Source organism: Zootoca vivipara, chromosome 15 (genome assembly GCF_965207765.1).
Source record: "Zootoca vivipara chromosome 15, rZooViv2.hap1.1, whole genome shotgun sequence".
Lineage (NCBI taxonomy): Eukaryota > Metazoa > Chordata > Lepidosauria > Squamata > Lacertidae > Zootoca > Zootoca vivipara.
The window spans coordinates 24,543,457-24,570,728 of record NC_142598.1 but is presented as its reverse complement, the minus strand read 5'-3'; the positions used below and the strand labels follow the sequence as shown (position 1 = coordinate 24,570,728).

Here is a 27,272-nt window from a genome sequence, read left to right as displayed (position 1 = left end):
GTATTCCATCGCAGGCAAGAGTTCTGTCTGAGAAAGAAAGCAGTCACGACAGCACACTTTCCCCTGAATTTTTGGTTCTGCCTCAGGCTAGTGGTGTGTGTGTATAAAAAGAACCCTGTGGAAAAAAAGTGGCAAAGCTTACATCACGAGAGCTCAAGGCAAGTATGCTAGGCCATTTCCAGAGAGTCGCTATTTTGTGGGTAGGATTTAATTGCACACTGACGACCTTAGTTTGGGCAATTAAAGTGGATTTGGTGCTCTTGCAGAACAAGCCCACTTCCCTTCAAAATAATAATAATGGGCCTTTTGTGATGAAGGAAGTGGTGAGGAGAAGCACTGGGAAAAAGTGGGATAATAATTGCGTGAACTGAGGTCCTATAGCCTCCTCAGAAACAAATCAGAGTGAATGTTCAAAAAGTAGCAGGCTATCATATCACCGCCCTGCAAACTTTGTGCAAGTTGATTAGGACAAATGCTCACTAAACACAGCCCCTCCAAGTGTCCCTATTTTCCAGGGACAGTCCCAGATTTACAGAAACCCTCCTGGTTTCTGATTTGATCCTGGAATGTCATTAGGATGTCCCTATTTTCACCAGAGAAGTGTTGGGGGGTATGGAGTTATGTGACTCCCAAGCCAAAGAGATAAATAACTATATAACCTTTAGAAGACATCTGAAGGCAGCCCAGTATAGGGAAGTTTTTTTTTAATGTTTAATGTTTTGTTATGTTTTTATATATGTTGGAAGCCACCTAGAGTGGCTGGGGCAACCCAGTCAGATGGGCGGGGAATAAATAATAAAGTTGTTGTTGTTGTTGAATAGGATGCTCCTATTTTCCTCAGATAAATGTTGAAGGGTATGAAAACAGTCTTCAGGAAACAACCTTGGTCTTTAAGGTGCCAAATAACTTACTTTGGTTTTGATTTTTGCTGCAATGGGTTGTCATAACTTCTTCCCTAAAATTTATCATCAAGAAACCCTTTCACTTTCCCTCAGCTACCACTGGCAGCTGATTTGGGGTTTGTTATTGCTGTATTTTTATTCCCAGAGAGAGGCACTTTTCTACCTCAGGTGCTAAAGTAACTTGACTGGCTGTGTGTACAAAATACTTTTTGTGGCGTGTGTTTGTGGACAGGAAAGGGCACATAACATTTGCAGCTTTGCTTCAGGCAGCAAAATATATTGGGCCACCTCCAATTCCCCAAGCAAGAATTTCCACATTTGTCTTCCGTTCCTCTATAAGTGAATTACAGGACAATTGTATTTAATCTACAAGCCCTGCCACTTGTGGAATATGGCCCCGCTGTGCTGGAGAGCTTGCTTAGGATCAGTTCATTAGCACTGCTTTTTATATCTCTGTGCACTCTCAGCCTAAAATTACTTTTTGCAATGTTAGGCTATAAACATGTGACAGAAGCTATTCTTTGGGGAAGAAAAAACGTTTGGCACAGGGTGTATATTATGTAGGCCTGCTTGTGATTGTTATGAAAACCCTCATTATCTTGTAGACTAAAGTTTCAGACAGTTTCAGCATTATACTTATTGGAGATTAGCCTATGCTCAAAAGGTATAAAAGCAGCAGACTCACCAGGAACCAGAGAGAGGTTTACTCACGAGGATCTCCACTGGCCCAAACCAGTACAATGGTACTTCTACTTGCGTTCACCTCCGGTTATGTATCATTCAGGATACGTACACGGCAAACCCGAAAGTATTTTTCCGGGTTTCACCACGCGTGCATGCGCAGAAGCGGCACCTCCGGTTGTGGGAACCTTGGGATCTGACCAGAGCTCCGGAAGGGATCCCGTCTGCAACTGGAGGTACTTGGAAAGTCCATTTTTAAAAGGAACAAATTTAGTTCAAGTACCTCTTATCCAAAAATGAACCTGCCTGAGTTCAAGTTTGCACTTTTACAAAGCAAACAAATTCACTCCCAGTTCATCCAAGCTTTTCAGTTCATAAAAAGTTTATCCTCACCTGCTTCTAGGCTGAAGTGTAGGGTCCGAAATCAAATCAGTAAACGGCATGCAAGTAATAAGCTCTCTTGACAGGCAGAATATTAACAGGTAAAGAAAGGCTTGCCTGCCACACAACTGGCACAAGGCATTGTTTGTTTAGTTCCCGTATCTCTCCTTTTCTCCACAAGCTACTCCTGTTGGAAAAGCAGGTATCTTAGATGCTGATTAATTGAATGGACACACACATGCATTTCGTAGTTTTCCTGTTTTTACTTGTCGCTGACTTTTCTTTGACGGTTTTTTCTTGTCTTCATTTTTTTTTCTTTTGTAGGTTTTGTGTAATGATTTGTAATAATCAATAAAGCTTTTTTCTTTAAAAAAAAAAAGGAAAAGCAGGACTCCATTCAACAGGGAAGATTCAAAAATGCCTCACATTCCTCCTTCTGACTGCTTGGCAACAGTGCTAAGTGACCAAGCATCCTTCCTTATTAGGTTGAGTGTGATGTCATGATAAACTAAATCCATTTAATTAGTGAGTAAAATAAATTATTTAATTTATTAGCATTGTATTAACAGTGTATTGTAATGTTGTATAAATAATCTTTTCCCCTCCTCCTAGGGATGTTAAGAAATGGTTGTGGGTTTTTTGTTTCAGGTGATAAAATAACTTCAAGCTTGGAAGGCAAACCACATTTGTCAAAGGGGTCTTTGCACTGACTAAGCCACTATTTCACTGTTTACTATATTTCATTTCCAGGACCTCATCATCCTCTGAAATTCTTCCCAGGTCCTTTTTTTACTCAAGACATAAAATCAGAGATATGAAAAAATGGTTCCTTATCTCAGTCCTATTAGGAATCTGCTCTGCAATGCCGGTAACTAATACAATTTTACCTCAAAGTGTTGTCCGTCAAATTAATGTTTTGTTTTGTTACTAGTAGCATAGATTGTTATTTTGGAGACTTGACATGCACAGCGCTTTCCAGAGTAGTTGATCCTCTGGTTCTTTCTCATGCTGGAGGGAAATATAACATCATAAATCTCAAGATGGCTTCCAAGGCATTTTACAAATGGTTTGAATTTTATATGACAAAGGCCCAGTGTTGCTACAACCCTGCCGAGACTGGGTTTGGGCTTGATGACTGGCTCCTCACACAACCTCTTCCCCTATCCAGAGAAATCTTTCCCCTTCTTTTCTTCTCCCAACATTAACTTTAGTAAAGGTAAAGGCGCCCCTGACCATTAGGTCCAGTCGTGTCCGACTCTGGGGTTGTGGTGCTCATCTCGCTTTATAGGCCGAGGGAGCCGGCGTTTGTCCGCAGACAGCTTCCGGGTCATGTGGCCAGCATGACAAAGCTGCTTCTGGCGAACCAGAGCAGCTCACCCCGTTGCAGGGATTTGAACCGCCGACCTTCTGATCAGCAAGCCCTAGACTCTCTGGTTTAACCCACAGCGCCACCTGGGTCCCATAACATTAACTTTAGTTTTGCACAGAGGTGAATCTGTGGCCATTTTTAGATACCTAAGCCTCAATACAATATAAATTCCATGCAAAAGAGCAAGTCAGCAATGGCAAACGTGCTTCTCCCCTTTCTGAATACACTGTAGGTGATTAGCACCTTCCCTAATGCATGTGTTGCAAAGGGGGGGGGGGAGATTCAATAGATATTTTGTTTGTCAGCAGATGCTTCTTCAACTGGGATACCTGGAATGGGTGGTATAAGCCTTGAGGTATTGAGATATATTCCCCCCCCCCACACACACACCTGCACTTCCAAGTATCTCCAAAATATCTGGAAGTCATTATGATAACCTTTAAGGAGAGCCGGTCCAATTAGCATCTTAAAACAGGCTTTTCTGAATGATGGTGTTTGCTGTTTTAAATCATTAATGCAGTAATGAATAATTAGCCAGGGCTGCAATGCTACAGCTGGTGAAAAGCTACCTGAATTGTCTTAGGAGGCTGTAAATGACATCCTCCAGCAGACAGGGAGATCTACAGACAGGCCTTGGCACAGAGAGCCCTGCAAGCACAGATGTTCCACTAGCAGTGGGGGTGGGAAAACCAAGGCAATTCTGGGGGCACATCAGGGTAGCCATGGATCATGGTGCCAACACTCCCTCATGCCCCTGGCACACCCACAGAATGATCCAGAACCAAAGGCAGCTTTAGCATAGATCAGACACCCCCAAACTTCGGCCCTCCAGATGTTTTGGACTACAGTTCCCATCATCCCTGACCACTGGTCCTCTTAACTAGGGATCATGGGAGTTGCAGGCCAAAACATCTGGAGGGCCGCAGTTTGGGGATGCCTGGTGTAGATCAACCAGAGGTACCATCATTGTTTCGGCTCTCTCCAGTATATTTTCCGTGATGCTTAGGAACAAATAAATTCTGTTGCATATGGGCTTTTATAACTAATTCACCACCCAGGACTGTACCTGTCATTTTTTACTCTATCACCTACAACAAACGATGGTTACAAGAGTTGATCTCAACATCACCTAAGAACTGGCATGCAGTACACACCTGTTGGGCTGCTGATATGCACAATCTGCTAGTGGAGGTTGGTGCACTAGGGCAAATGTGGCAGTGCCCCCAACAACCTTGGTCTGCCCCCTGCCAGCCCCTGCTTGCCTGCCTCCTTACAGACATCCAGTCCAGGGGGTGGCACTGGCTGTCAGCTTCTCTCCCCCCACCCCATCTTAGAATTGTCTTTGCAGATGTCAGCAGGGAAAAAATGGGGACCAAAGTAGAATTAGCTATCTCTGCCTGTCATATATTCTTTGGACCATTTGATAGATGAGAAGGATGAATTTTATGTATACAGTGGTGCCTCGGAAGTCGAACAAAATCTGTTCTGGAAGTCCATTCGACTTCCAAAAAATGTTCAGAAACCAAGGCGCGGCTTCCAATTGGCTGCAGGGAGCCCCGCAAGTCACGTTGGACGTTCGGGTTCCAAAGAACGTTTGGAAACCGGAGCGCTCACTTCCGGGTTTGCGGCATTTGGGAGCCAAAATGTTTGACTCACAAGGCGCTCAGGAACCAAGGTACGACTGTACTCTGTGTTAAGAGAGAAATATGAATTACCTTTAAATGCTCAATGGCAATATCTTCAGAAAAAGCATTTGCTAACTACCATTTACGGACCAACAGCTTTTACAACCTCAGAGACCCCAGAGATGTTAAAACAGCTGATTAATTCTTATGTAACAAGAAAAAAACACCTATTACCTTATAGAAATATTTATTAGCAGCAAACCAGTTCAATACACATATATTAAGGGAGGAGCGGAATAAAGAATTTGAAATCTCAGTCTTGGCCAAGCAGTGGGAAACTGTGTTAAGCTCTGTAACAGGGTTTCCCAAAAATGGATCTCCAGGTGTTTTTGGACTACAACTCCCATCATCCCTAGGTTTCAGAAGCAGATGTCAGGGATGATGGGAATTGTAGTCCAAAAACAGCTGGAGACCCAAGCTTGTGAAACCCTGTTCTATAACAAGGGTGTCTCTGGACCTTAAACAAAGACTCGTACAACCTGCATAGAAGAAAATTTGATAGATTTTCCACCACCCTTTTCCTCTCCTGGATGCTAATGCTTCAGGTCATCCAATGAAACTGTCCAGTAGGAGATTCTGAACAAATAAAAGAAAAGTGCTTCTATGCACAATGCATAAGCAACATGTGGGAATCGCTGCCACAATGGCCATTAGCTTGGATGGCTTTCAAAGAGGAAGTGACCATTTTAATACAGGATTGGTCTGCCAAGGGTTACTGGCTGCCACCTTCAGAGGCAATCTATTTCTGAATACCAATTGCTGGGCGCAAAAAAGTCGAGAAGGGCTGTGGTTTCATGCTGTGTTTGAGGGCTTCCCAAAAGAATCTGGCTGACTGCATTTGGAGACAGGATGTTGGCCTAGAGTGGATGTGTGTGACCTGGGGAGCTCCTTCCACAATAAGAAAGCTTCCACAATATCGGGGAGCTCCTTCCACAATAAGAAAGCTTCTCTTAGATGTGTTGTTACTTATATTCCAGGCACTATCTCTGGCATCAAAAGATAAGGACCTTGAGTTAAATACCAATTCTGAGTATCAATGGGCCGGTGGGGGCAATAAGAGGGAGAAGAATATTGCAAAGATAAAATGGTTGGTATTCATGTTGTGGGGGTTTTCATTTCTTTTCAGCGGATGAGACAATTGGCGGGACCGAACATGGCAAGTCCACTCCCGCAGGTAACTGCAGCTAACTACAGACACCCTCTTTGAAAAATTATCTTTCTAAGCGAATGTAACTGCAATAGAAAATACATGATGCAATTCTAGAATATTTTCCTATATGACAAACTACAAAAATAATAATAATCCATTGTTCCTTTGGCAATAGAAATCCAATTGTAATATCCTGCTTGCTCAGCAGATGTCTGCTTGCACAAATAAAACTTTCCTTTCCTCTGCGTATCTCCAAAAAGTTATCCGGAGGGATGGGGGATGCCTCTATAGTACATTTGCGGGGGCCCAAATCTTCATGGGGGAAGGAGAGGAAGGAGAATTCCTGTCCTATCTGCTGGTTACTGGTATGATGTTGGATCTTGTCTTAATATTCAACAGTCACATTGTGTTCAACATGTGTACAGCCTGTGTAACCAGACCAGGGCCGTCTTAAGCGCCCCTGGCGCCGTGGTGCGCCGGATCCTTCCGGCGCCCTCCCGCCCCGTTTCCCAGCGCGGCGGGCGGGCAGGCTTACACTGTAACTTTTGAAAAATCCTGTTGTACTCCTGAAAGAAAGGCTTTATGTTTTATTCATTGATACGGGTTTGTGTTGTTTGTATTTCTTTACTCATTTGTAAACTAACTTGAGGGTTCCTTGGGTACCCAAAGGCATAATCTTTGTAAATACCGGTACTTCTTTGTTCCACCTTTCTCTTCTGCCTCCATCTCTCTCTAACTACATATATGGCTATATTATCAAGCAGAAAAGAATTTGGTATGTCAACATAACAGAAATCAATAAGAAAACCCATTTCCAACTATTTATGATGCCACATTCTAACTCAAGTTTTTAAGAATGCTAAAATGTGAATTGGAACTACAGAATATCTGCATTGATTCCTGCCATTTCTTTAGTACGCTCATCCTTATAGCTACGCAGATCCGTTTAATACATTGTGGATGCACAATTTTCTTCCGTCACATTCATCTTACTATTGGATAAGGGGAGGACCTCAGCAACATGAAACTCAACAGGTAAGCTGTTCACTCTACAATACTTTTGGAAACTGTACTCGGTATAATGAGGATTAAAAATAAGGTGCTTCCAGGCCATTAGAATTTTGCGGGAGAGATTCAAGCACTTACTGGGACTTTAGGTTTGCGCAATTAAAGTGGATTAAAGCCTGAGTGCAAAACAAATCCTTTAAAAAACAAACAAACCCTGAGCTTTTTGTGGTTTGGAAAGCGATGGGGAAATGCATTGAAAAGTGTGAGGAGAATGAAATATTACCAGGAAGATGTGCAAAACAGTCTGCAAGCAAATCAGGATGGATGGAGGATGAATGTTCATTGTCAAATAACATATCGGAATGAATACTCAAGTCATAGTCTATTTTGGGCACAAAGATCAGGATCATAGTTGCCAAGTTATCCCTTTTTTAAAGGGATTTTCCCTTATGCTGAATAGGCTTCCTCGCGAGAAAAGGGAAAACTTGGCAGCTATGATCAGGATGAATGCTGAATAAACAAGGCATCTGGATGTGAGGCAATAGCTTTCATATCTTTTAAATGATGACAGCCAAACTGTTCCCCAAGATATTTGCTAGGAAGAATGGCAATCTTCTGTTTGCTGTCAGGGTACAGTATATATAGGGAGACAGCCCTCTTGGAACACATAAGGAATGATTAAGGATTGTGCTATATAGGCATTTAAAGAGATCATCTTTATTTCAGTACAACTCAGTCATTAGTATCGTTTGCTAATTATTTGACATCTTGAATACTAATGAAAGAACCTGAGATTTTGCAGGCAAGAGCCTAATACATTAGATACTTTTAAAAAATGCATGCACTACCTTTGGTATCGTGGACATAACTTGTTAATGACTATACCCTTTTTCCTTCTGGCTATTTGTCCTCCCCACGCCCCTCTCTACAGTATGAATACAGCATGCCTGTGCACCCTCCTCCACTGCCACCTCAGCAGACACCCATTCTGATTCAGCAGCCTGGACTGCCAGAGCAAGCTCTCCTCCAGCTCATGAATCTCAGTCCTACAAGGAAAGTCCAACTCCAGCAGTACGATATGCAGCCACCATTCCAGCAGAAACCATTTCGGCTGCCAGAGGGAAACCAGCCAGTTGTCCAACAGCAGCAACCGTCAGAGAGACAAACTCAGCAGGTCAGTTTTATAAACAGTTGACATCTAAGTCCCAAAGCCACTGGTACAGGTTTCAGAGACTCTGGTGCTTGAATCCTGGGCTCCAACCGCCCCCACCCCACCCCACCCCACCCCACCCCGATGATAGGTTCATTTTCCTACCAAAGGCCAGTTTCTGAAGATTTTGGAAGATTTTTCTTCCACAGAATTTCAAATTTCCATCCAATTCTGGTCAACTAAAACACTGTTGTAAAAGCATCCAGCCTCAACTGCAAGTTAGGATTAAGGCCTGTCTTTGCTTTTCTTCTTCACTTTGTGTCTCCTAACCTTATGTCTCTAATGTTTACTTGATAGGTACAGTTACCGGCTATACAAGAATACTCAGGGACATTAGGTCAGGCAGTAAGTATAGAATTTTATCACGTACTAACTGTACCCGGCCACGCATTGCTGTGGCTCCATCAGGGCCCCATGTATCTGGACAGATGTAGGATGTAACGATACCCCTCCCTCTGTTCCCCTGGTGGGTGATGTCATATTCCCCCCACGTGATGTCACCCCCCACTCCGAGACCTCTCTCTCTCTCCCCCTCACATACCGTCCGGGGAGGCTCTGTCCAGTGGATTCCGGTGGGTGGGAGCCTGGCTCTTGAGGCCCAGTATGTCTCTTGAGGTGGCGTGGATGGTGGTGGAGGGGTCCGGCCTGCCTCTCGCGCCGTCGGGGGAGGCGACGGAGGCGGCTGGGGCCTGGCCTGGGTCTCGGGGTCCGGCCTGGGTTTCGAGGTGGCATTGGAGGAGGCGGAGGTGGGTTCAGGGTATGGCCTGACTCTGGAGATGGAGCCGTTGGTGGTGTGGTAGGGATGGCAGGGCCCAGTCCGGCTCCCAGGGCGGTCTAGCTCTCAGTTGGTGGTGCGGTCTCCGGGCGGTCTGGATCTCGGTCTGCGGTGTGGCCTCCAGGGTGGCCTGGCTCCCGAGGTGGTCTGGCTCTCAATCGGCAGAGCAGCCTCCGGGTCAGCCTGGCTCCCGGATCGGCCCCGCTCCATCAGTTGTGGGGCCTGGGGGTCCAGCCTGGCTCTCGACGGCATGTGATTCTGCAGAGGCCTTGATGGGGAGTTAGGAGGGGGGGGCAGGATTATGGGGCTATTGCTACACAATGGAATCTGTTCCTTTGCTGTCCACTGGAGGGCGCTATGTTTTAAAGACAAATTCAGGTTTTTACCTGTCACAGGTGTGACATCTGTCAATCTAAGTGCATGCAAACACTCATATGACGTGCATGCAAATGACGTTGTGTCCAAATTTGAACGCAATCAATCAAGAAGTTTCAGAGAAAAGTGGAATTTAACAAACATGGACATTTTACATATATGAGAGTCTTGAAAAATTAACATTGAACTATATGCACAAATACTGTAAGCCGCACCTATAGTTCTTGGATACTTTTCTTGGGTACGTATTACAGTACTTGTTCTATATATTTTTTAGTTTTTTGCATTGCCTTGCATTTCACTGGATGTTTCTATGCTCCTTTCTCTTGCAAAGCTCTACCCAGGTTTACTTGGAACCCCACAAGATGCAGCCCAATAACCACAGCAAAGCTCTGTATGTTGGTTCTCAAAACAGAGTCAAGGGCGTAGCCAGGATCAAAACTAGGGGGGGGGGCCAAGCCATGATCATTCAGGGGCGGGGCCACAAAGTGGGAATGTGGGCGGGGCTACAGGGCCAGCTGGCCTGACGACATCGTGGTGGCGGCAGCGGCCACCTTGTGCTTCTGGGGCTGGCAACGGCGGCGGCTACCCTGCTTGGCTGGAGAGGACGGGAGGGTCGGGCAGGCAAGAGGGGGTGACAGGGTGGGCGAGGGCAAGGTAAGGCACGGCCGCAGTCACGACGGCTCCGAGGCGTTGCTGCATATCAGCATAATATTTCAACCATGTTGTGGGTTCAAGCCCCACCTTAGGAAAAAATTCCTGCATTGCAGGGGGTTGGACTAGATGACCCTTGTGGTCCCTTCCAACTACAATTCTATGATTCTATTGATATATTGCCATAGCATATGCATCATTCTGCTTTCTTGAATTGTCCTACTCCTAGGCATAGCAGCCAACTCCTAGAGGCCTAGGTGCCTCCCCCCCCCCAAATACTAGTAAATACCGTATGTGAAAGAGCCATCCCCCCCATGTTGATGGGCTTTCTATGTGGGGCTTATCTGCCCCCCCCATATTTTATTAAGAATGGAAGAGGGAGGGAAGGAAGGAAGAAATAGAGAGAGGGATAACTCATATTTGTGGGTGCCTCTGGGTGATGCTGTGATGCTGGAACTCTGCAGCAAGAGGACGGGAGGGTCGGGCAGGCGAGAGGGGGTGGCAGGGAGGGTGAGGGCGAGGGAAGGCACGGCCGCAGTCACGACAGCTCCGAGGCGTTGCTGCTTATCAGCATAATATTTCAACCATGTTGTGGGTTCAAGCCCCACCTTGGGGGAAAAACCCTGCATTACCATAGCATATGCATCATTCTGCTTTCTTGAATTGTCCTACTCCTAGGCATAGCAGCCAAATCCTAGAGGCCTAGGTGCCTCTCCCCCCCCCCCAATTACTGGTAAATACCGTATTTGAAAGAGTCACACACACACCCATTTTGATGGGCTTTCTATGTGGGGCTTATCTGCCCCCCCTTATTTTATTAAGGATGGAAGAGGGAGGGAAGGGAGGAATAATAGAGAGAGGGATACCTCATATTTGTGGGTGCCTCTGGGTGATGCTGTGAAGCTGGAACTCTGCAGCAAGAGGATGGGAGGGTCGGGCAGGGGAGAGGGGGTGGCAGGGCAGGCGAGGGCGAGGCAAGACAGGGCCGCAGTCTCGATGGCTCCGAGGCGTTGCTGCATATCAGCATAATATTTCAACCATGTTGTGGGTTCAAGCCCCACATTGGGGAAAAATTCCTGCATTGCAGGGGGTTGGACTAGATGACCCTTGTGGTCCCTTCCGACTACAATTCCATGATTCTATTGATATATTACCATAGCATATGCATGATTCTGCTTTCTTGAATTGTCCTAGGCATAGCAGCCAACTCCTAGAGGCCTAGGTGCCTCCCCCCCCCCAAAAAGAAATTACTGGTAAATACTGTATTTTAAAGAGTCCTCCCCCCCCCATGTTGATGGGCTTTCTATGTGGGGCTTATCTGCCCCCCCAGTATTTTATTGAGGATGGAAGAGGGAGGAAAGGAAGGAAGAAATAGAGAGAGGGATAACTCACATTTGTGGGTGCCTCTGGGTGATGCTGTGATGCTAGAACTCTGCAGCAAGAGGAAGATACCGGTACATCTGTACAGGAGCCTTGTAAGCAGCTTTCTCTCTGCTTGATTTACAGCAGGCACGTCCAACAGGTAGATTGTGGTCTACCAGTAGATCACTGGATGTCTGTGGTAGATCACTGCTAGATCACTGGCACCCCTAAAAAAAGCTCACCCAAATTTTTCCTCCTCCCTAAAAAAAGCTGAACTATGACCTGAAGCCCTAAACAAAAATGGGCCTCCCTCCCTCCTAAAAGAAGCTCAACAATTTTGACCTAAACCCCCCAAAACAGGGCTTCCCTTCCTTAAAAAAACTCAACAGCTTTGACCTGAACCCCCCAAAAGGGGGTAGATCACTCCCAGTTTTTAACTCTGTGAGTAGATCAGAGTCTCTTGGGAGGTGGCCACCCCTGATTTACAGTATACAGATGCAGGAGGAGGGGCAGACTGGAACACCAATGCTTTTTATAAACATCACTGTGTCTATCAAAGCTACAGCCCCCCCCTTCTTATTCACTTCCTTTTAGCCTTGCAGGGCCACCTTAGTCAAATTGAATCCTCTGCACCCTCATTAAATCGCCAATAGAACTGTTAATGCGATCCCTGAATGCCCATTAACAACTCCCACTGAATAACAATAGGGTGAATAGGGTGGACCTTGCCTGAAGGGATATTCTGCTCCATTGTCTTAACTGCTTAAGTACTGGTAGCCACTTTGCTTTATTTATTTGATGTGTTTTTGTTACAGCTGTGTTCCCGCCCCCAGCAAGTGGAGAGCTGCTCTTGCTAAAGCAAAGCCCTTTCCACTTCAGTTTTTGGAGGGGCAAAGTATTGGTTATGGTCTGTAAAATACAATAATTTTTTGCTTCTAGGGGGGGGCAGCTGCCCCCTCCTGCCCCCCCCTGTCTACACCCATGAACAGAGTCATGCTGCCAACACACGGATTCCTATAGCTGAACTCTCTTAACATGCAATCCCAGTGGTGCACTTAGGTGCTTTCAGGCTCAGAACTTTGTGGTATTAAAGGGAAGGTGTGAGGCTCTTTAGACAGTAAGCCAACCCATACGATTCTTACTAGTAGGATTTATTGACTGATCTGGAGAAAAGCCATCAGCACAGTGAATCACGTAAAAATCATTGCAGTACCTTAATCTCACCCAGGAGAGGTGTTGGATTCTTCTTCCTTGGAGGTTTAAAGCAGAGGTTGTATAGCCATCTGTAATGTATGATCTAGTTAAGATTCCTACATTGCAGAAGTTTGGACTAAATGACCCTCAGGATCCTTTCCAACCCTACAATTCTATGATTCTATACTTGCTGCAAAGAGATGATGACTTAAGTCGACAATGTAGGTACTAATTATAAGAGCAAGAATTGGGAACCTGTGGCTCTTCAGATGTAGTTGGTTTACAACTCCCACCATCCCTGACTATTGACCATGTTGGCTAGACTGATGGGATTTGGAGTCCAGCAGCACCTGGAAACTCAAAGCTTCTCCATCCCTATCTTAGGGCATTTTGGTGAGACTACCATTGAGAACAGGATGCTGTTGGGCCTGTTGTCTGATTCTAAGCTCTTCACTGTTTTGCATGAAACAACAAAGAGTTCTGCCCCCGAAAGCAAAACTACTGCTAATTGGTTTTCTCCTTTGTCTAGATGCCACCCAGTTTGCATTACATGTCTTACATGGCCAACCAAGGAGTAAGTATGTTGCATTCATTTATAGGCAATGAAATCCTTATCATTATCATGCCAGGGAGACACCAAAATATTAAAGGAATATCTGGGGTGCAGTACATCTCTGTGTGCTCTGCGCACAGTATGAGAATGCTGGCAACACCAATATTGTTGTCACCCCAGTAGAAGCTGTGGCCAGCTAGCACCAGAACCAAAGGGCAAAGTGTATCTAAGCGCAGACCTTTCCCCGCACAGGAATGAATGGAGAAGGAACTCAGGGGTGCCACCCGAATGAGGGCAGAGCTTGCCCTTCCGCTACGGCCAATCCTCAGCACTCCCTTTCCTCCCCACCCAATGTTCTCCTTATCACAGCTTGATTACTTTGTCTCAAAAAGCTCAACAAGAGTATCTGAGACCTAACTTGCCACCCATCTACCCATCTCAACCCGTTCATCTGCATAGCCTCATCCTTTTTGTCACTCACACTAAAATATGACAAACAGATAGAATCAAGGAAGTGATTTTTCCTTATGCTGCTTGCAAAAGAATAATTCCATTCTAATTTAGCTATTCAAATGTGTGTGTGAGAGGGAGGGAGGGATGGAGCACACTTATGGAAATGATCTTAAACCGACTCCTGGAAGCTACACATTGCAATTTTTTAAATTTCAAAAGACAGGAAGAATTTTCAGTGAAGGAAAGCAAAACACTCCAGAGCTCATTAACTTGTTTATGATACACTAATGTTTCAAAGGGAAGGAAATAATATAAGCAGCAATGTGGACTTTTAAACCATGTAGATAGAAATGTTTTATGAAGTGCAATCAGATGGGTATAGTAATATGCTTTAAAATGAAGGGTGTTTTCCCACCGCTGTACGCGTATTGGCCTGGCATGATTTGGTCCTCATCTGCTGTTTGCTTACATGTTCCTTAGGTGCCTCCTGGCAGACTGGGAATAGTAAGCTCAGAAGAAATGCAGGTGAGTCATGATAAGTTGAAATATGCCTCCTTAATTAATGCATTAATTTACACTGTGAATGAATGAAAAAGCAAATTCTGTTTGCAAAGATACTTTATGCCAGCTTTCCCTCACCTGGTGCCACCCAGATCTTAATGGGCTCCAGCTCCCATCAGATCTTGTCTACATGGCCAGCGGTCAATGGCGTTGGGAGGTTTTACCCTAAAACATCTGGGGGACAGCTGGTTGGGGGATGGCTGTGTTATGCTATAAACATAGCTGTCAAGTTTTCCCTTTTCTCGCAAGGAAGCCTATTCAGCATAAGGGAATTTCCCTTAAAAAGGGGGGAGAACTTGACAGCTATGGCTATAAACATTAAAAGCTAAGTATTGTAATAGTTACCATTCAAGGGACTCTATGAAATGTAGCAATGGCATTCAGAGTTGCTAAGGGACGTTTCCCAGTTACCTCACACAAAAATTGACAGTACAGTGGTACCTCGGTTTATGAACACAATTGGTTCCGGAAGTCTGTTCATAAACTGAAGCGTTCATAAACTGAAGCGAACTTTCCCATTGAAAGTAATGGAAAGTGGATTAATCCGTTCCAGACGGGTCTGCGGAGTACTTAAACTGAAGCGTTCATAAACTGAAGCATGGGTGTAATTGGTTCCGGAAGTCTGTTCATAAACTGAAGCGTTCATAAACTGAAGCAAACTTTCCCATTGAAAGTAATGGAAAATGAATTAATCCGTTCCAGATGGGTCCGCAGCGTTCATAAACCGAAAATTCATAAACCGAGGTGTTCATAAACCGAGGTTCCACTGTACTTGGAGAGGTCCTTGCCCTCCAACTGGTATAATGCTGATTACAGGATTGTAATGTCAGCAGGTCTCCATAATTCTCCTACATGGCTAGATAAGTATCACAGTACAGGTTCACCAATATTGAGTGATGTATACAGTTTACTGCTGAGGCTGGAAGAGAAATATTTGGGAGAAACAAATATATAGCAGGGTTTCTTTTTCTTTTTTTAAGCCTGTCAGTGCCAAGGAGGGTTAAAAAAAGAAAAGCTTGGCCTTCGAATAAGAATACAAAGATACAAAACATTTTCCCTCAATTAAAAGAAACTACTCCAATTTGAACCAGTAAGTGATCCCCAACACTAAAATCTTACATTAGACTCTAATTCACCAGGAAGTTGATAAATTCAAGCTGAGAATGTTCCATTAAACACACACCTGGCATCAGAAATGCCAGCCCTATTATTATTATTATTATTATTACCCCGCCCTTCCCAGTCAAGACCGGGCTCAGGGCGGCTAACAGCAAAAATATCAACGCAAGTATAAAAGAAACAATTCAATTAAAATGCAGATTAATACAATGTTAAAATTCAATTTTAAAAGTAGAAATCTACAAGTAAGATAAAACCATTAGAAGATAAAACCTTAGGGGAGGGTAACCCCGGGGTCAGACTGCGTCAGTCCAAAGTCCAAGCGGAACAGCTCTGTCTTGCAGGCCCTATGAAAAGATGACAAATCCCGCAGGGCCCTAGTCTCCTGAGAGAGAGCGTTCCACCAGGTCGGGGCCAGTACTGAGAAGGCCCTGGTCCTGGTCGAGGCCAGCCTAACCACCTTGTGACTCGGGATCTCCAGTATGTTATTATTTGTGGACCTTAATGTCCTCTGCAGGGCATACTGGGAGAGGTGGTCCCGTAGGTACGAGGGTCCTACTCCCTTCTCATTCCAAAACATTCTAGAGCAAATGTTTCAGCACTGAAGTCACAGCCCCCACTAGTAACAGACAATGATGTGGAGCAGGAAAACATGCATTGGTTCAGCTTGCTCGACACCTCTCTCCTCCCCTGGCACAAGCAGGAGCAACAAGCCATGCTCCCTGGTTTAGCCTTTCATCTGAACCAGGGACTGTTCTCTTGTTTCACTCAAGCCACAATCTCCAGTTTGGGTGTAACACTAAGCCAGGGTTTGTGCAAGGCAAGGAGTGAAGTGAGAGTCCTCTGCACATTCACAATGAACTACGGTAACTATAGCTTACAGAAATGTGAAAATACGGCTGAGATTGTGGATATTGGAAAAGATCTGCTAAGTGCTATTGGAGTGGGCAGGGGCAGAGATTTAAGAAATGGTTTTCATAACACTAAGCCAGGGGTTGTGCAAGGCAAGGAGTGAAGTGAGAGTCCTCTGCACATTCACAATGAACTACGGTAACTATAGCTTACAATAATGTGAAAATACGGCTGAGACTGTGGATATTGGAAAAGCTCTGCTAAGTGCTATTGGAGTGGGCAAGGGCAGAGATTTAAGACACGGTTTTCATTTCATGGACATGTAGCACTGCTTCCTTCCTCCTAATATTACTGGGAGGATGACACCAGTGGTATAAATGGAAACACCAGCGCAAATGGTTAGAGCATAGTGTTGATAATACCAAGGCTGCAAGTTTGATCCCCATATGGGAAAGCTACATACCGTATTCCTGCATTACAGGGCATTGGACTAGATGACCCTCAGGGTCCCTTCAAACTCTATGATTCTATGAAATATCTTAGCTGAGATTCTAACTTTGGCGAAATCCACATTTGTTTTTCATAGCAGGGTAAAACTTAGCAATGGGGATTTATGGCAATCGTGGTAATGAGACACACTGCAACTTTTCTCTCTCCCCTCCCCCCCCCAGGGTGGTGGATTTGGCGCACCAGCCTATCACGCACCAGGCCCAAACCTGTTTGCCATGAATGCTGGATATGGAAACATGCAACCAAACCTCGGTGGGCCAGGTGATTACACAGTTGAAGACGACCAGCTTGGAATAACAGAACAGCCTGAAGTTCAAGGAGGAGCCAACGCAGGTGCCAACCCTTCAGGCAAGGGGAGCAATATCATCCCCCTAGATGGCAGCCAGGGTGGTGCCTTGCCAAATGCCAACAGCCACCTGCTAAACCCCGCGGGCCAGAGCAAAGGACCAGCAGGTGTACCCCAGGCCACAGCAGTCCCTCCGGCAGCTGAAGGGCTCCCTGGCAGCTTCGTGCCTTTTAATGCTGACGCTGCCATGCCTTTGGATCCCACCATGTTCCCCGACACCGTATCCACAGCCAATGCAGGAAATGAAGCTGGTTACCCACAAGTAGGTCAAGATATGTGGCATTTCCAAGAGCCTTGAGTGCCCTTAAGGAATGCATTGCCCACAAGTGCCCTTCAGGTATTTCCTGTGCTTGATGCATTGGCTTAGGAGGACTGTTAATCTTCTGCACAACGAGCACCAAAGCATTAAATGTGCTAATCAATGTATGCAGCTTGTGGCAGTGATGGCGTAATCCCCCCCCCCAAATGTCTTACATTTCACGTCTGGAAAAGCAACGGAGGTGCCAGATGATTAATGGCTGAAAAAATGAATTCTGTTTCTGCTGGCAATCGCGGAGGTTCCCTTCCCTTTTGTTTATGCCACTTTAGCTTTCACATGCTTTAAGCCCTGGCCTGATTGATATTTTAAACAATGATTATTATTTATGAAACCTTTGGCATTAGAAACCAGAAATGCGCTCAAGATTTATAAGCAGTTGCGTGGAGCTTACGGTTGGTGTGTGCCTCCGATTCTGATTAGATGGCTCAGTGTGTTGCGTTGATTTATGTAGGCAGCATGTAATAAACTTTTATTTAGCCATATTAATGCTTCTTGAGGCTTGCTTTTCTTAAAATGTTGAGTAAATGACAGTGCAGTTATGCAAAAGCTGTTCGCAAACATAAGCAATTATTAACCCTCAGTTAGGTCACCTTTTCCTTCCCAGATATTTTGCCTACTGCACGTTACACACAGAACTTTCAGGTAACCAGATTTAATTTGGGGGAAACCAAAGTCCCCCATTCATACTCTTCCCTGAGTCTTCAGTGACTTGATGGCTGGCCAAGTTCATGTTCCTAATCCCCAGGGGCAGCCCATCCTGTTTTGCTGCCTGATGCAAAATGGGAAAGTGTTGTCCCTGCCTACAGCTGAAGTCTCATTTACCAGGGTTACACGGCAGTAGCTTCTGGTGAAATCTTTCTGGAAGCCAGCCAGAAATCTCTCTGTGCCCCCCAGCGGTGGTAGGGGGAGGCAGGGTACCCACGAAGGCAACATACCATGTGATTCTCTACTCCCCAAGGTGGCTGTTTTACCCTGCTTCATGGGCCTGCCAACCCCATAAACTGAACTGCTGGCACACCCAATTTTACAGATGCAACTCCCCTTCACATCCCTCCTTACTTAGCATATAGATTTGCAACTGGAGAAGCTCGGTGTAGCTCAAGGGCTTCCAGTTGCTTTCCTAGCACAGACCCCGAACTGCCAAATTGTCATAATCTAGGCTGGGGGCACGTGATGCTGGATCAGAGCAGGGTCCATGCATTCTCTTTTCAAAAGCGGCCAGCCCAATTTCCTCTAGGAAACATCCATGCATTTCCAACACCAACATTTCTGGTGGTCAATCCAATACCAATACCTTTTGCTGCCAGAGGCCATCCTGCTACTGCCACCCTCAGGCCCAAGTCAAGGTACAAAACTATTCAAGGGGCACTAAAGTGTTTTGAGAACTATGACAACATATCCCACAAGCACCACCTTCTTCTTCTTTCGACAGACTATTTGCTGCCATTTCATGACACCTCAAACCAGTTACCTGTCTTTACCTAGACCTGGTTTTATTTCTTTGGCTAAAAGAAAGAAAGAAAGAAAGAAAGAAAGAAAGAAAGAAAGAAAGAAAGAAAGAAAGAAAGAAAGAAAGAAAGAAAGCTCTCCCACTGCCAGTTGCCCCAGCCTTCACAGACATTGTTTACTGGAGGGGTTTTCCAGTGATAAAATAAATTACTGTAGTGTGACCTGATGGCCAAATGAAGAGTCTGACAGAGTCTGGGTTGAACTAGAGTCTCTTTATATAAGATTAAAATCCATAGAAACCCTGCAGAGGGCAACACTTGCATACCCTCCAACATTTCTCTGATGAAAATAGGGATGTTCCATTCCATAACAACAGCAGCAGCAGCAGCAGCAGCAACAACAACAACAACAACAACTTTATTATTCATACCTGCTCATCTGACTGGGTTGCCCCAGCCACTCTAGGTGGCTTCCAACATATAAAAAAACATAATAAAACATTAAACATTAAAAACCTTCCTATACAGGGCTGCCTTCAGATGTCTTCTAAAGGTTGTATAGTTACTTATCTCCTTGACTCGGAGGTCACATAATATAACTCCATATCCTCCGACATTTCTCCAATGAAAATAGGGGCATTCTGGGATCATATCAGAAACTGGGACAGCTGGAAAATAGGAACCCGTGGAGGGTCTGATATTGGTGCAGGAGCAAACCTGAACCCAATTGCAGTCTCTAGAGTGCAGGCGCTGGAGGCATGGCTTGCATGCTACTTCCAGACTACACCCTGAATGTGTGTAGGAAGGCCTCCACTAGCAAGTCTCCATAGCATCAGGCTGATGAAGCAGTTTAGTGTCAGAAGCAGCCCATATCCCACCTCAAAGCCCAGACAGGAAGCCTCAAGGGCAGCTCGTCACTCTGAAAGATGCCTAAAGAGGGTCACCAGGCTGAAACACAGCTGCTCCCCTTCCCACACCTGAACACCCACAAAGGGGCAAATCTCTATTTAGTCCACTTTCCTCCATAACTCACCCATTGGGCTAATGAGATGGTTATATCCTTGCAACACTGGTCCGTCTTCAACCACCAGAGCTAAAGATACACCTGACCATCAAGGGTCAACTGAGAAAACGGCTCAATCCAAAAAACTGGCACTCCCCAGAATCAGAAGTGCCAGAGAGAATCATTTAAACAGTGCACCACCTGAGCCAAACCTGATCACCTGTTGACCACCCACTCCAAAAAATGTACCAAACATTACCAAGCAGCCAGTCATAAAAGCTGTGTCAATGAAACAAGAGCCATTGATCTAGGCCCAACAAACAAAAATCCCAGGGTTGAACAGGCAGGAGGCAAAAGGCAGATTTAATGTTGCATTTGCCCATCGAGGACCGACTAATACAGTTTTGAACCATACAGATGGGGCTTTCAAAGGAGGTATAGCAAACTGTGCACACGTGTGCGCCTCGGGATAGCGGCCTGAAGCCGCTCAACAGTGACAGGCACAGTGGAGGTCGCCGCAGGCAGCACCAGGGGGTGGCAGCGGGGGGGCGGGCAGGCTGGCCAGCACCCCCTCCATTTTGGCACCCTAGGCAGCTGCCTAGTTCGCCTTAATGGATGTGTCAGCCCTGGGTTCTGTGGGCCCTCATAAGGGATGTGCAAACTAAAAAGAAAACCTCCCTGAGGTAAACAGTATCCTCTCTAAGGGGATAGTCTTCCAGAGTTTGGTACATTTAACACATGGCATCTACCCTAATTGGACATGGCCTTTTTCAAGATGCACTTTCCCAGGTCCTGAATTTTTGCAATGGGAATCTGTGTTAAGTGTACTTTAAGAATTGACACTTGGGGCAACTGGTGAAATTATGAGAGGTCCCACAGATGGAGCAGTCATGTTGACATTTATAGGGATTCGGTGTGCACGGACCACAGGAGCTGTACTCTCACAAATACATCCCACTGGCTACCGTAGTACTGAGGCGGACCAGGCAGTGGACTGGGCCTTTGCCATAAACAGAGGCCTCATAATCCAAACTGTGTTGGCAGCTATCACAGAGGCAGTGTCATTTATGATTACAGCTGCGCGATGTGTTGGCAAATATGGATTCTTACCATTCTTAGATAGGGACCCAGGTGGCGCTGTGGTTAAACCACAGAGCCTAGGGCTTGCTGATCAGAAGGTCGGCGGTTCGAATCCCTGTGACGGGGTGAGCTCCTGTTGCTTGGTCCCAGCTCCTGCCAACCTAGCAGTTCGAAAGCACGTCAAAATGCAAGTAGATAAATAGGAACCGCTACAGCGGGAAGGTAAACGGCGTTTCCGTGTGCTGCTCTGGTTTGCCAGAAGCGGCTTAGTCATGCTAAGAAGCTGTACGCTGGCTCCCTCGGCCAGTAAAGCGAGATGAGCGCAGCAACCCCAGAGTCGGTCATGACTGGACCTAATGGTCAGGGGTCCCTTTACCTTACCATTCTTAGACAGTGTTCTCGAAGCTACGAACATGAGTTTGACCAAGTTGCGGGAAGCAGTGGAAGACAGGAGTGCTTGGCATGCTATGGTCCATGGGGTCATGAAGAGTCAGACATGACTAAACGACTAAACAACAACAACAACCATTCTTAGAAAGTTTTGAACCGGACCTTTGGTACAGCGTGAACACTTTTTGCAAAAAAGAAAAGAAATGAAATGAGCCACATACACATTTATGTTTTTGAATATGTAAGGCCGCAGAGGCAAAGCGAGGCCATATTCTGGAGCTGCTTGGCAGGAGCTTTTGTTGGAAAGATGTGTGGAGAATAATTAGTTTAGTACTCAAAACTCCAGAAGAAATCTGTGCCTCCACAGCTATCTTGGGAGCGTTGCTAAATGCTGTTGCCATGAGCAACGAATCCTGTCCTTGTGACCATGAGTGAATGATGTGGATGGCACGAACAACCCCTCCTTCCCTGAATTCCCTGCACATGGCGAAGCCTTTGCAAAGAAGGGGAAGGGTTATGTCTTGTGCCTGGCGGGACTGACAACCTGACTCTCAGGGGGTCATGAGGAGCGGAGAGTCAACCTCTTATTTAGCACCAGGACCCTGCGCTGCAATGCAGCAATCGCCTCTTTCTCTTGCCTGATTCTGTGTGTCTTCAAAGCACACATTACTTGTGGGGACGCAAAAGGGGGCTTCTTCACTGGTGGCATCAGTGCTTTGGAATGCACTCCCTGATGAAATATGAGAGGTCCGATCTGTATTGGCATTGCACAGGCATTCCCATGATCTTTAGATCCAAATCTCCTGTTTGTATTGATGTGTTGTTCTAACGTATATTTGAATCATGGGTGTTTATATTTTAATGTTTGTATAACTGGTTTTAATAATTTGCAAACCGTTTAGAAGCCTATTTTGGCATGAAATGGTGTATAAAGTTGTTGTTGTTAAACATGAGTGAATGGCTCATTTTGTGCTGTGCTTTGAAGGCACTCTAGGGCAGTTAGAGCAATTCTGATGCCTCTGTGAGTCTGCAAATCTCATCACACAGTGAGAGTTTGATCTCATTCTTCTTTGAATCCCCGAAGATACCAAGAACTCTTAAAGATATCTGGGGATTGGGGGGGGGGGGTTCCGAGCAAAAACAAGTAATGACTGGGCCGCCTGTATTTTGTAACTATATATCCAACACTGTAAGTCCTAGACAAATACACACTACTGTGAATTCACAGAGCCCTGTTAACAACTGAGACTCAGTGCTTGGATAGACATTGGCCCCCTGTGCACTGAACAGCACAACACACTAAAATTTACAGTTAGGAGGCATATTATGAGCTGTAGAGCACAGAGAAATATGGAAAGATTTGTTCAAGGTGTTTGGAAGGTTTTGATGAAACCCATTACAGTTTTATGAATGTAACTTCAAAATGTATTCCCAGAGGGTGAAAATAGGGCAGCACCAAATAGAAAGAAGGAAGGAAGGAAGGAAGGAAGGAAGGAAGGAAGGAAGGAAGGAAGGATATATTACAACAGGCATACAACAGGCATCGACCCTCCAGATGTTTAAGACTACAACTCTCATCATCCCTAGCTAACAGGACCAGTGGTCAGGGGTGATGGGAGTTGTAGTCCCAAAACATCTGGAGAGCCGAGTTTGCCTATGCCTGAATTTCAAGAAGAACTCAACCATTTGTATTCTTGTGTTGCTGAGGAAGACTTCCACTGAAACACGCTGGGCAAGTAACTATTGATATGATCACATTTCTCTGAGCAGCGAGATGTTCCAGAGGTGCTGTTCTATGTTGTTTTCACAAATCCATGCATCTTTATGCAAACTTTCCCGTAATCTACATCTTTGTGTTCATTTTGTTGTTGTTGGCGAACTGCACCACAAAATTCAGAGAGGTGTAGTGTTTGAGGGATCATTGTGATTAGGTTTTGGGAAGTGTGGAATTGGTAATTTCACATTTCAACGTGAACCAAATTCCTCTTCTCTCCCCCCCCCCAGCTTGAAACTTACTCAATATTCCCCCTCATCTTCATATTGAAAGAGAACTTCAGTAGCGATAAGCAAGCGGCTTTTCAGGTAAGCTTGTCCACCATTGCTGATCTTCATACCAAGAAGTACTGACTGGATAGCTCAGTTGGTTAGAGCATTGTGCTGATAATGCCAAGGTTGCAGGTTCGATCCCCGTATGGGACAGCTGCATATTCCTGCATTGCTGGGGGTTGGACTAGATGATTCTCAGGGTCCCTTCCAACTCTTTGATTCTATGAATCCCCTTCCAAGTCAAGGAATCACCAGAATGCATTCTAAAAGTCGCTGGACCAGTCAGCTGAATATTAATACTGACCCACTCCATAAATGCCAGACAGCACATGATGCTGATTGTCCAGACCAGTACTCGAAATCCTTTCCAGCGAAATGCAATTCAGCTATACTTCTTTTCTTTAAAAAATGCCCGATGTTTGGTAGTAAATATATGTTGTGAGAACAGAAACAAAGTAAGAGTAAGGAGAAATATTCAGACAGCGGTGAAGCAGTGCCAGACCTCTGGACCTAAAAGGAATAATCAGGAAATATGACGTCTATCCTGGTTCTGCTGATGGTTTCTGTATTCCCCTTTCATCTTTCATTACAGTTCAGCACATTTCTACTTTCATTTGCTCTTAGATGGATAATTTCATACCAGGGAAAGCAAGACGAAGGGAGGGCTTTTTTTTTTTTTTGGCCAGGAAAGGTGTGCAATGCAAAGAGTTTTCAATGCGCTCAGGGGCTGTTTATGCAAGGAGAGGGTTGTTGTTTTTACACATGTAAAAACAAGGCAAAATGATACACTGGTAGTACATTATCTGTCTATGGCAGACACTGCAATCATAATTTTACATTTCTGTCTCTTTTTCCAAAAGATCAGCATAAGAAGGCTCACTATGCATTTAAAGCACATCCAGTGCAGATTTAAAGCAAATGATTGCAAAGGTTGCAGTTCAATCCCCATATGGGACAGCTGCATATTCCTGTATTGCAGGGGGTTGGACTAGATGATCCTCAGGGTGTCTTCCAACTCTATAATTCTATGATTCTCCCCTCCACACAAACATACTCAAAGAATCCTGGGAGCTGTAGTTGCCCCTCATAGAGCTACAACTCCCAACACTCCTGAAAAAACTACAGTTCCCAGAATTCTTTGGGGCAGTCATGTGCTTTAAATGGATATTACGTGTGCTTTAAATGTATAGGGCAGATCCACACATAGCCGTACTAGTATTTGTTATTGACAGCTGGTTGTTGTTTTTTATAGTACTGGAAAACTAACATGAAGTGTAATAATGGTATTTGGCAATCCCCAGAGGCATATGTTAGCCTGTTGAAGCACAGGCAACAAAGAGTCATGCCTCAGCACTTAAAAAAAACCAAGTAATTTCTTATGGCATGCACCTTTATAGACGTTACAGGCTGCAGTTTGCAAAAATGCCATAGTAAATCTCAGTGCTTTAAGTTGCCACAAGATACATTAGTTTATTATATTTGACAGTACGTACTGATCACTGCTGGAATGCAATAGTGTACAGCATGCGACAGAATATTGTCAGGTGCATGCACAGAGCACATAGGGTATGGCTGCACATCACCATCAAAACCAGAAATCTTAGGGTACAACCCATTATACCTGGGAAGTAATCTATTTGACCCCAATGAGGATTGCTTCTGTATAGGTTTTGCATTGTGTTTAATTACAGGTTTAAGCTGATGAATCAATTAAGTCTGCATGCATGTGAGATAAAAACCAACAGTTCTACAAAGAAAAGCACCTCTTCTTTGCTTTTAAGGTGATGCACACCAGTTCACAGCAGGCATCTTCTTAGATGAGCTATTGCCTCCTGGTTGAAATAGAAGAGGACATTGCCCTTTTCAGGATAGCACTGGTTGCAGGGCCAGCCCACTCATGAGGCAAGGTGAGGTGACTGCCTCAGGTGGCAGTAGGAGCACGAGCTCCTGGGGACACCAGCTCCCCAATGCCCAAAAAGCATGGAGGCATAGCGCACAGCCAACCATGACAGGGCTCCAGTGGCCAGCTCCTTTTCCTCCTCCTGCAGCAGAGGGAAAAGAGTGTTGACACCAGAAGGAGGCTCAGTGAGAGAGGGGAGGGTAGGTCCGGGCGATGGACATGAACAATGGGGGCGACAGAAGGGTTGCTGGGAAGAAGAGATGGGGTTGGAGTGGGCAAGAGACGGAATAGGCTGAGTGCCAGAGGACATTATAACTAAGAGACGGATAACACGGTTTTGATTTGGACTGTTTAAAGATGCTGGTCAGGTCGTCCGGAGAAGGGCACCCGGGTGAAGGAGGGTGATCTTTTGTATTGAGTTAAAATAATAAATGTTTTTTTTTCTGTTAGAATTTATTAGAAATAGAGATTTGAGGAGATTTTTAGGGGAAACAGGAAGCTAAAGGGGATTATTATAGAATTAAAGTGTGGGGAATATAATTGATGGGATTTAATGTAATTTGATATCATAAGAATTTATTTAAGATAATTGAATTAATGCAAAGAATTAGAAAAATTGCCAAAATGGGATATAATATGACCTGGGAAGGACGGAACGGGGAAGTCAAAGTTTAATACAATGGTTTATATTAGATGTTTAATTTTTATAAAAATTCTTTTTTCTTTTTTCCTGATATTTTTTGCTTTTTTTGTATGTTTTTTTTCTTTTTTCTTCTTCTCTCTTTTTCTCTTTTGTGCTAAAGATATAAAGTGGATGTGAAGATATACTGATTTGATTTGTAATGTTGGAAAATTCAATAAATATTATTGTAAAAAAAAAACAAAAAGCATGGAAGCATAGCGCACAGCCAACCATGACAGGGCTCCAGTGGCCAGCTCCTTTTCCTCCTCCTGCAGCAGAGGGAAAAGAGTGTTGACACCAGAAGGAGGTGTCACTGGCCATTGAAGCCACACAGCCACCACATTTGGCTCCCCTCCCAGCTCCCCCCCCCCACAACACTGGGACATTGGGACATCACACGTGTGACATTGCCACCCCCCCAATTGCCCTGGCACCTCTGGATGACAGGATCCACAGGGGCAGCAGATTCCGGTGTAGATCTTCATTCCCCGCTTGCTCCTGATCTAGATCTTCACTCACTCCTTCCCTGGCGAGAGAGGAGGGATGCCATTTTGTGGTTCACCTCAGGTGCCAAAATGTCTTGGGCCAGCCCTAACTGGCTGTGTCTGCAGTTTTTGAAAACGTGAGTTTTAAAAATAATTGCATTAGAAAAACAAAAACCTGCTGACCAATTAATCAGAGGTATGTTTTTAGTAGATTAAAGTGTTTTTAATCCAATGAACTAATCAATTATATGCCGTAGGGCTGAACTCATTATTTACCCATTGTGAACAGGGACTATTCCAAAGTCCCTGTTCATTCAGCATCCATCTGTAATTGCAGATCCATCTGTAATTGCATACAGCACTGGTGAAAATCACTTGTTTTTCATTCAGGAAAAACAAACCATGAACCCGGGTTTGGACATACCACCCAGCCAGACCATGGTTTGTTTCCCAGCAGTGTGGTAGCAGCAGGAGTGGGGCAAGAAGATAGTGCCCACAATTTCAGCAGCTTATGCCACCATGCTAAAGGTTATCATTTAAACCATTTTCTATATATATATATAATGTAAACTGGGTATGTTCCTTCGTCTCCAATGTTCAACAAAACCGCTTGACCAATACCGTTGAAATTGGGACACAAAGTCAAATGTGACTACCCAAGTGACCCTATGCCGTTTTCAAAGACAGATGTGTCACCTACGCCAGGCAAACTCCCCCAAACCCCATGTTTCAGAACACACAAATCATTCAAAAGTGCATGCTGGGAGCACAAGAGAGAT

At 44.9% G+C, this 27,272-nt stretch overlaps 2 protein-coding genes across 3 annotated transcripts in view; one reads left to right on the top strand and one right to left on the bottom strand.

Moving 5' to 3' along the window:
* The window catches only part of LOC132591255 (uncharacterized), a 119,251-nt gene that overhangs the window by 34,648 nt on the left and 57,331 nt on the right, over positions 1 to 27,272 (bottom strand). The gene's annotated exons all lie outside the window — the stretch shown is intronic.
* On the top strand, positions 2,779 to 17,745 carry AMBN (ameloblastin). The gene is given in 10 exon segments (XM_060268944.2): positions 2,779 to 2,857; positions 3,642 to 3,688; positions 6,145 to 6,192; positions 7,084 to 7,203; positions 8,108 to 8,350; positions 8,690 to 8,731; positions 9,871 to 9,930; positions 13,276 to 13,320; positions 14,233 to 14,277; positions 16,956 to 17,745. Coding segments are annotated over 10 exon segments (1,212 nt in total). The 3' UTR covers positions 17,439 to 17,745.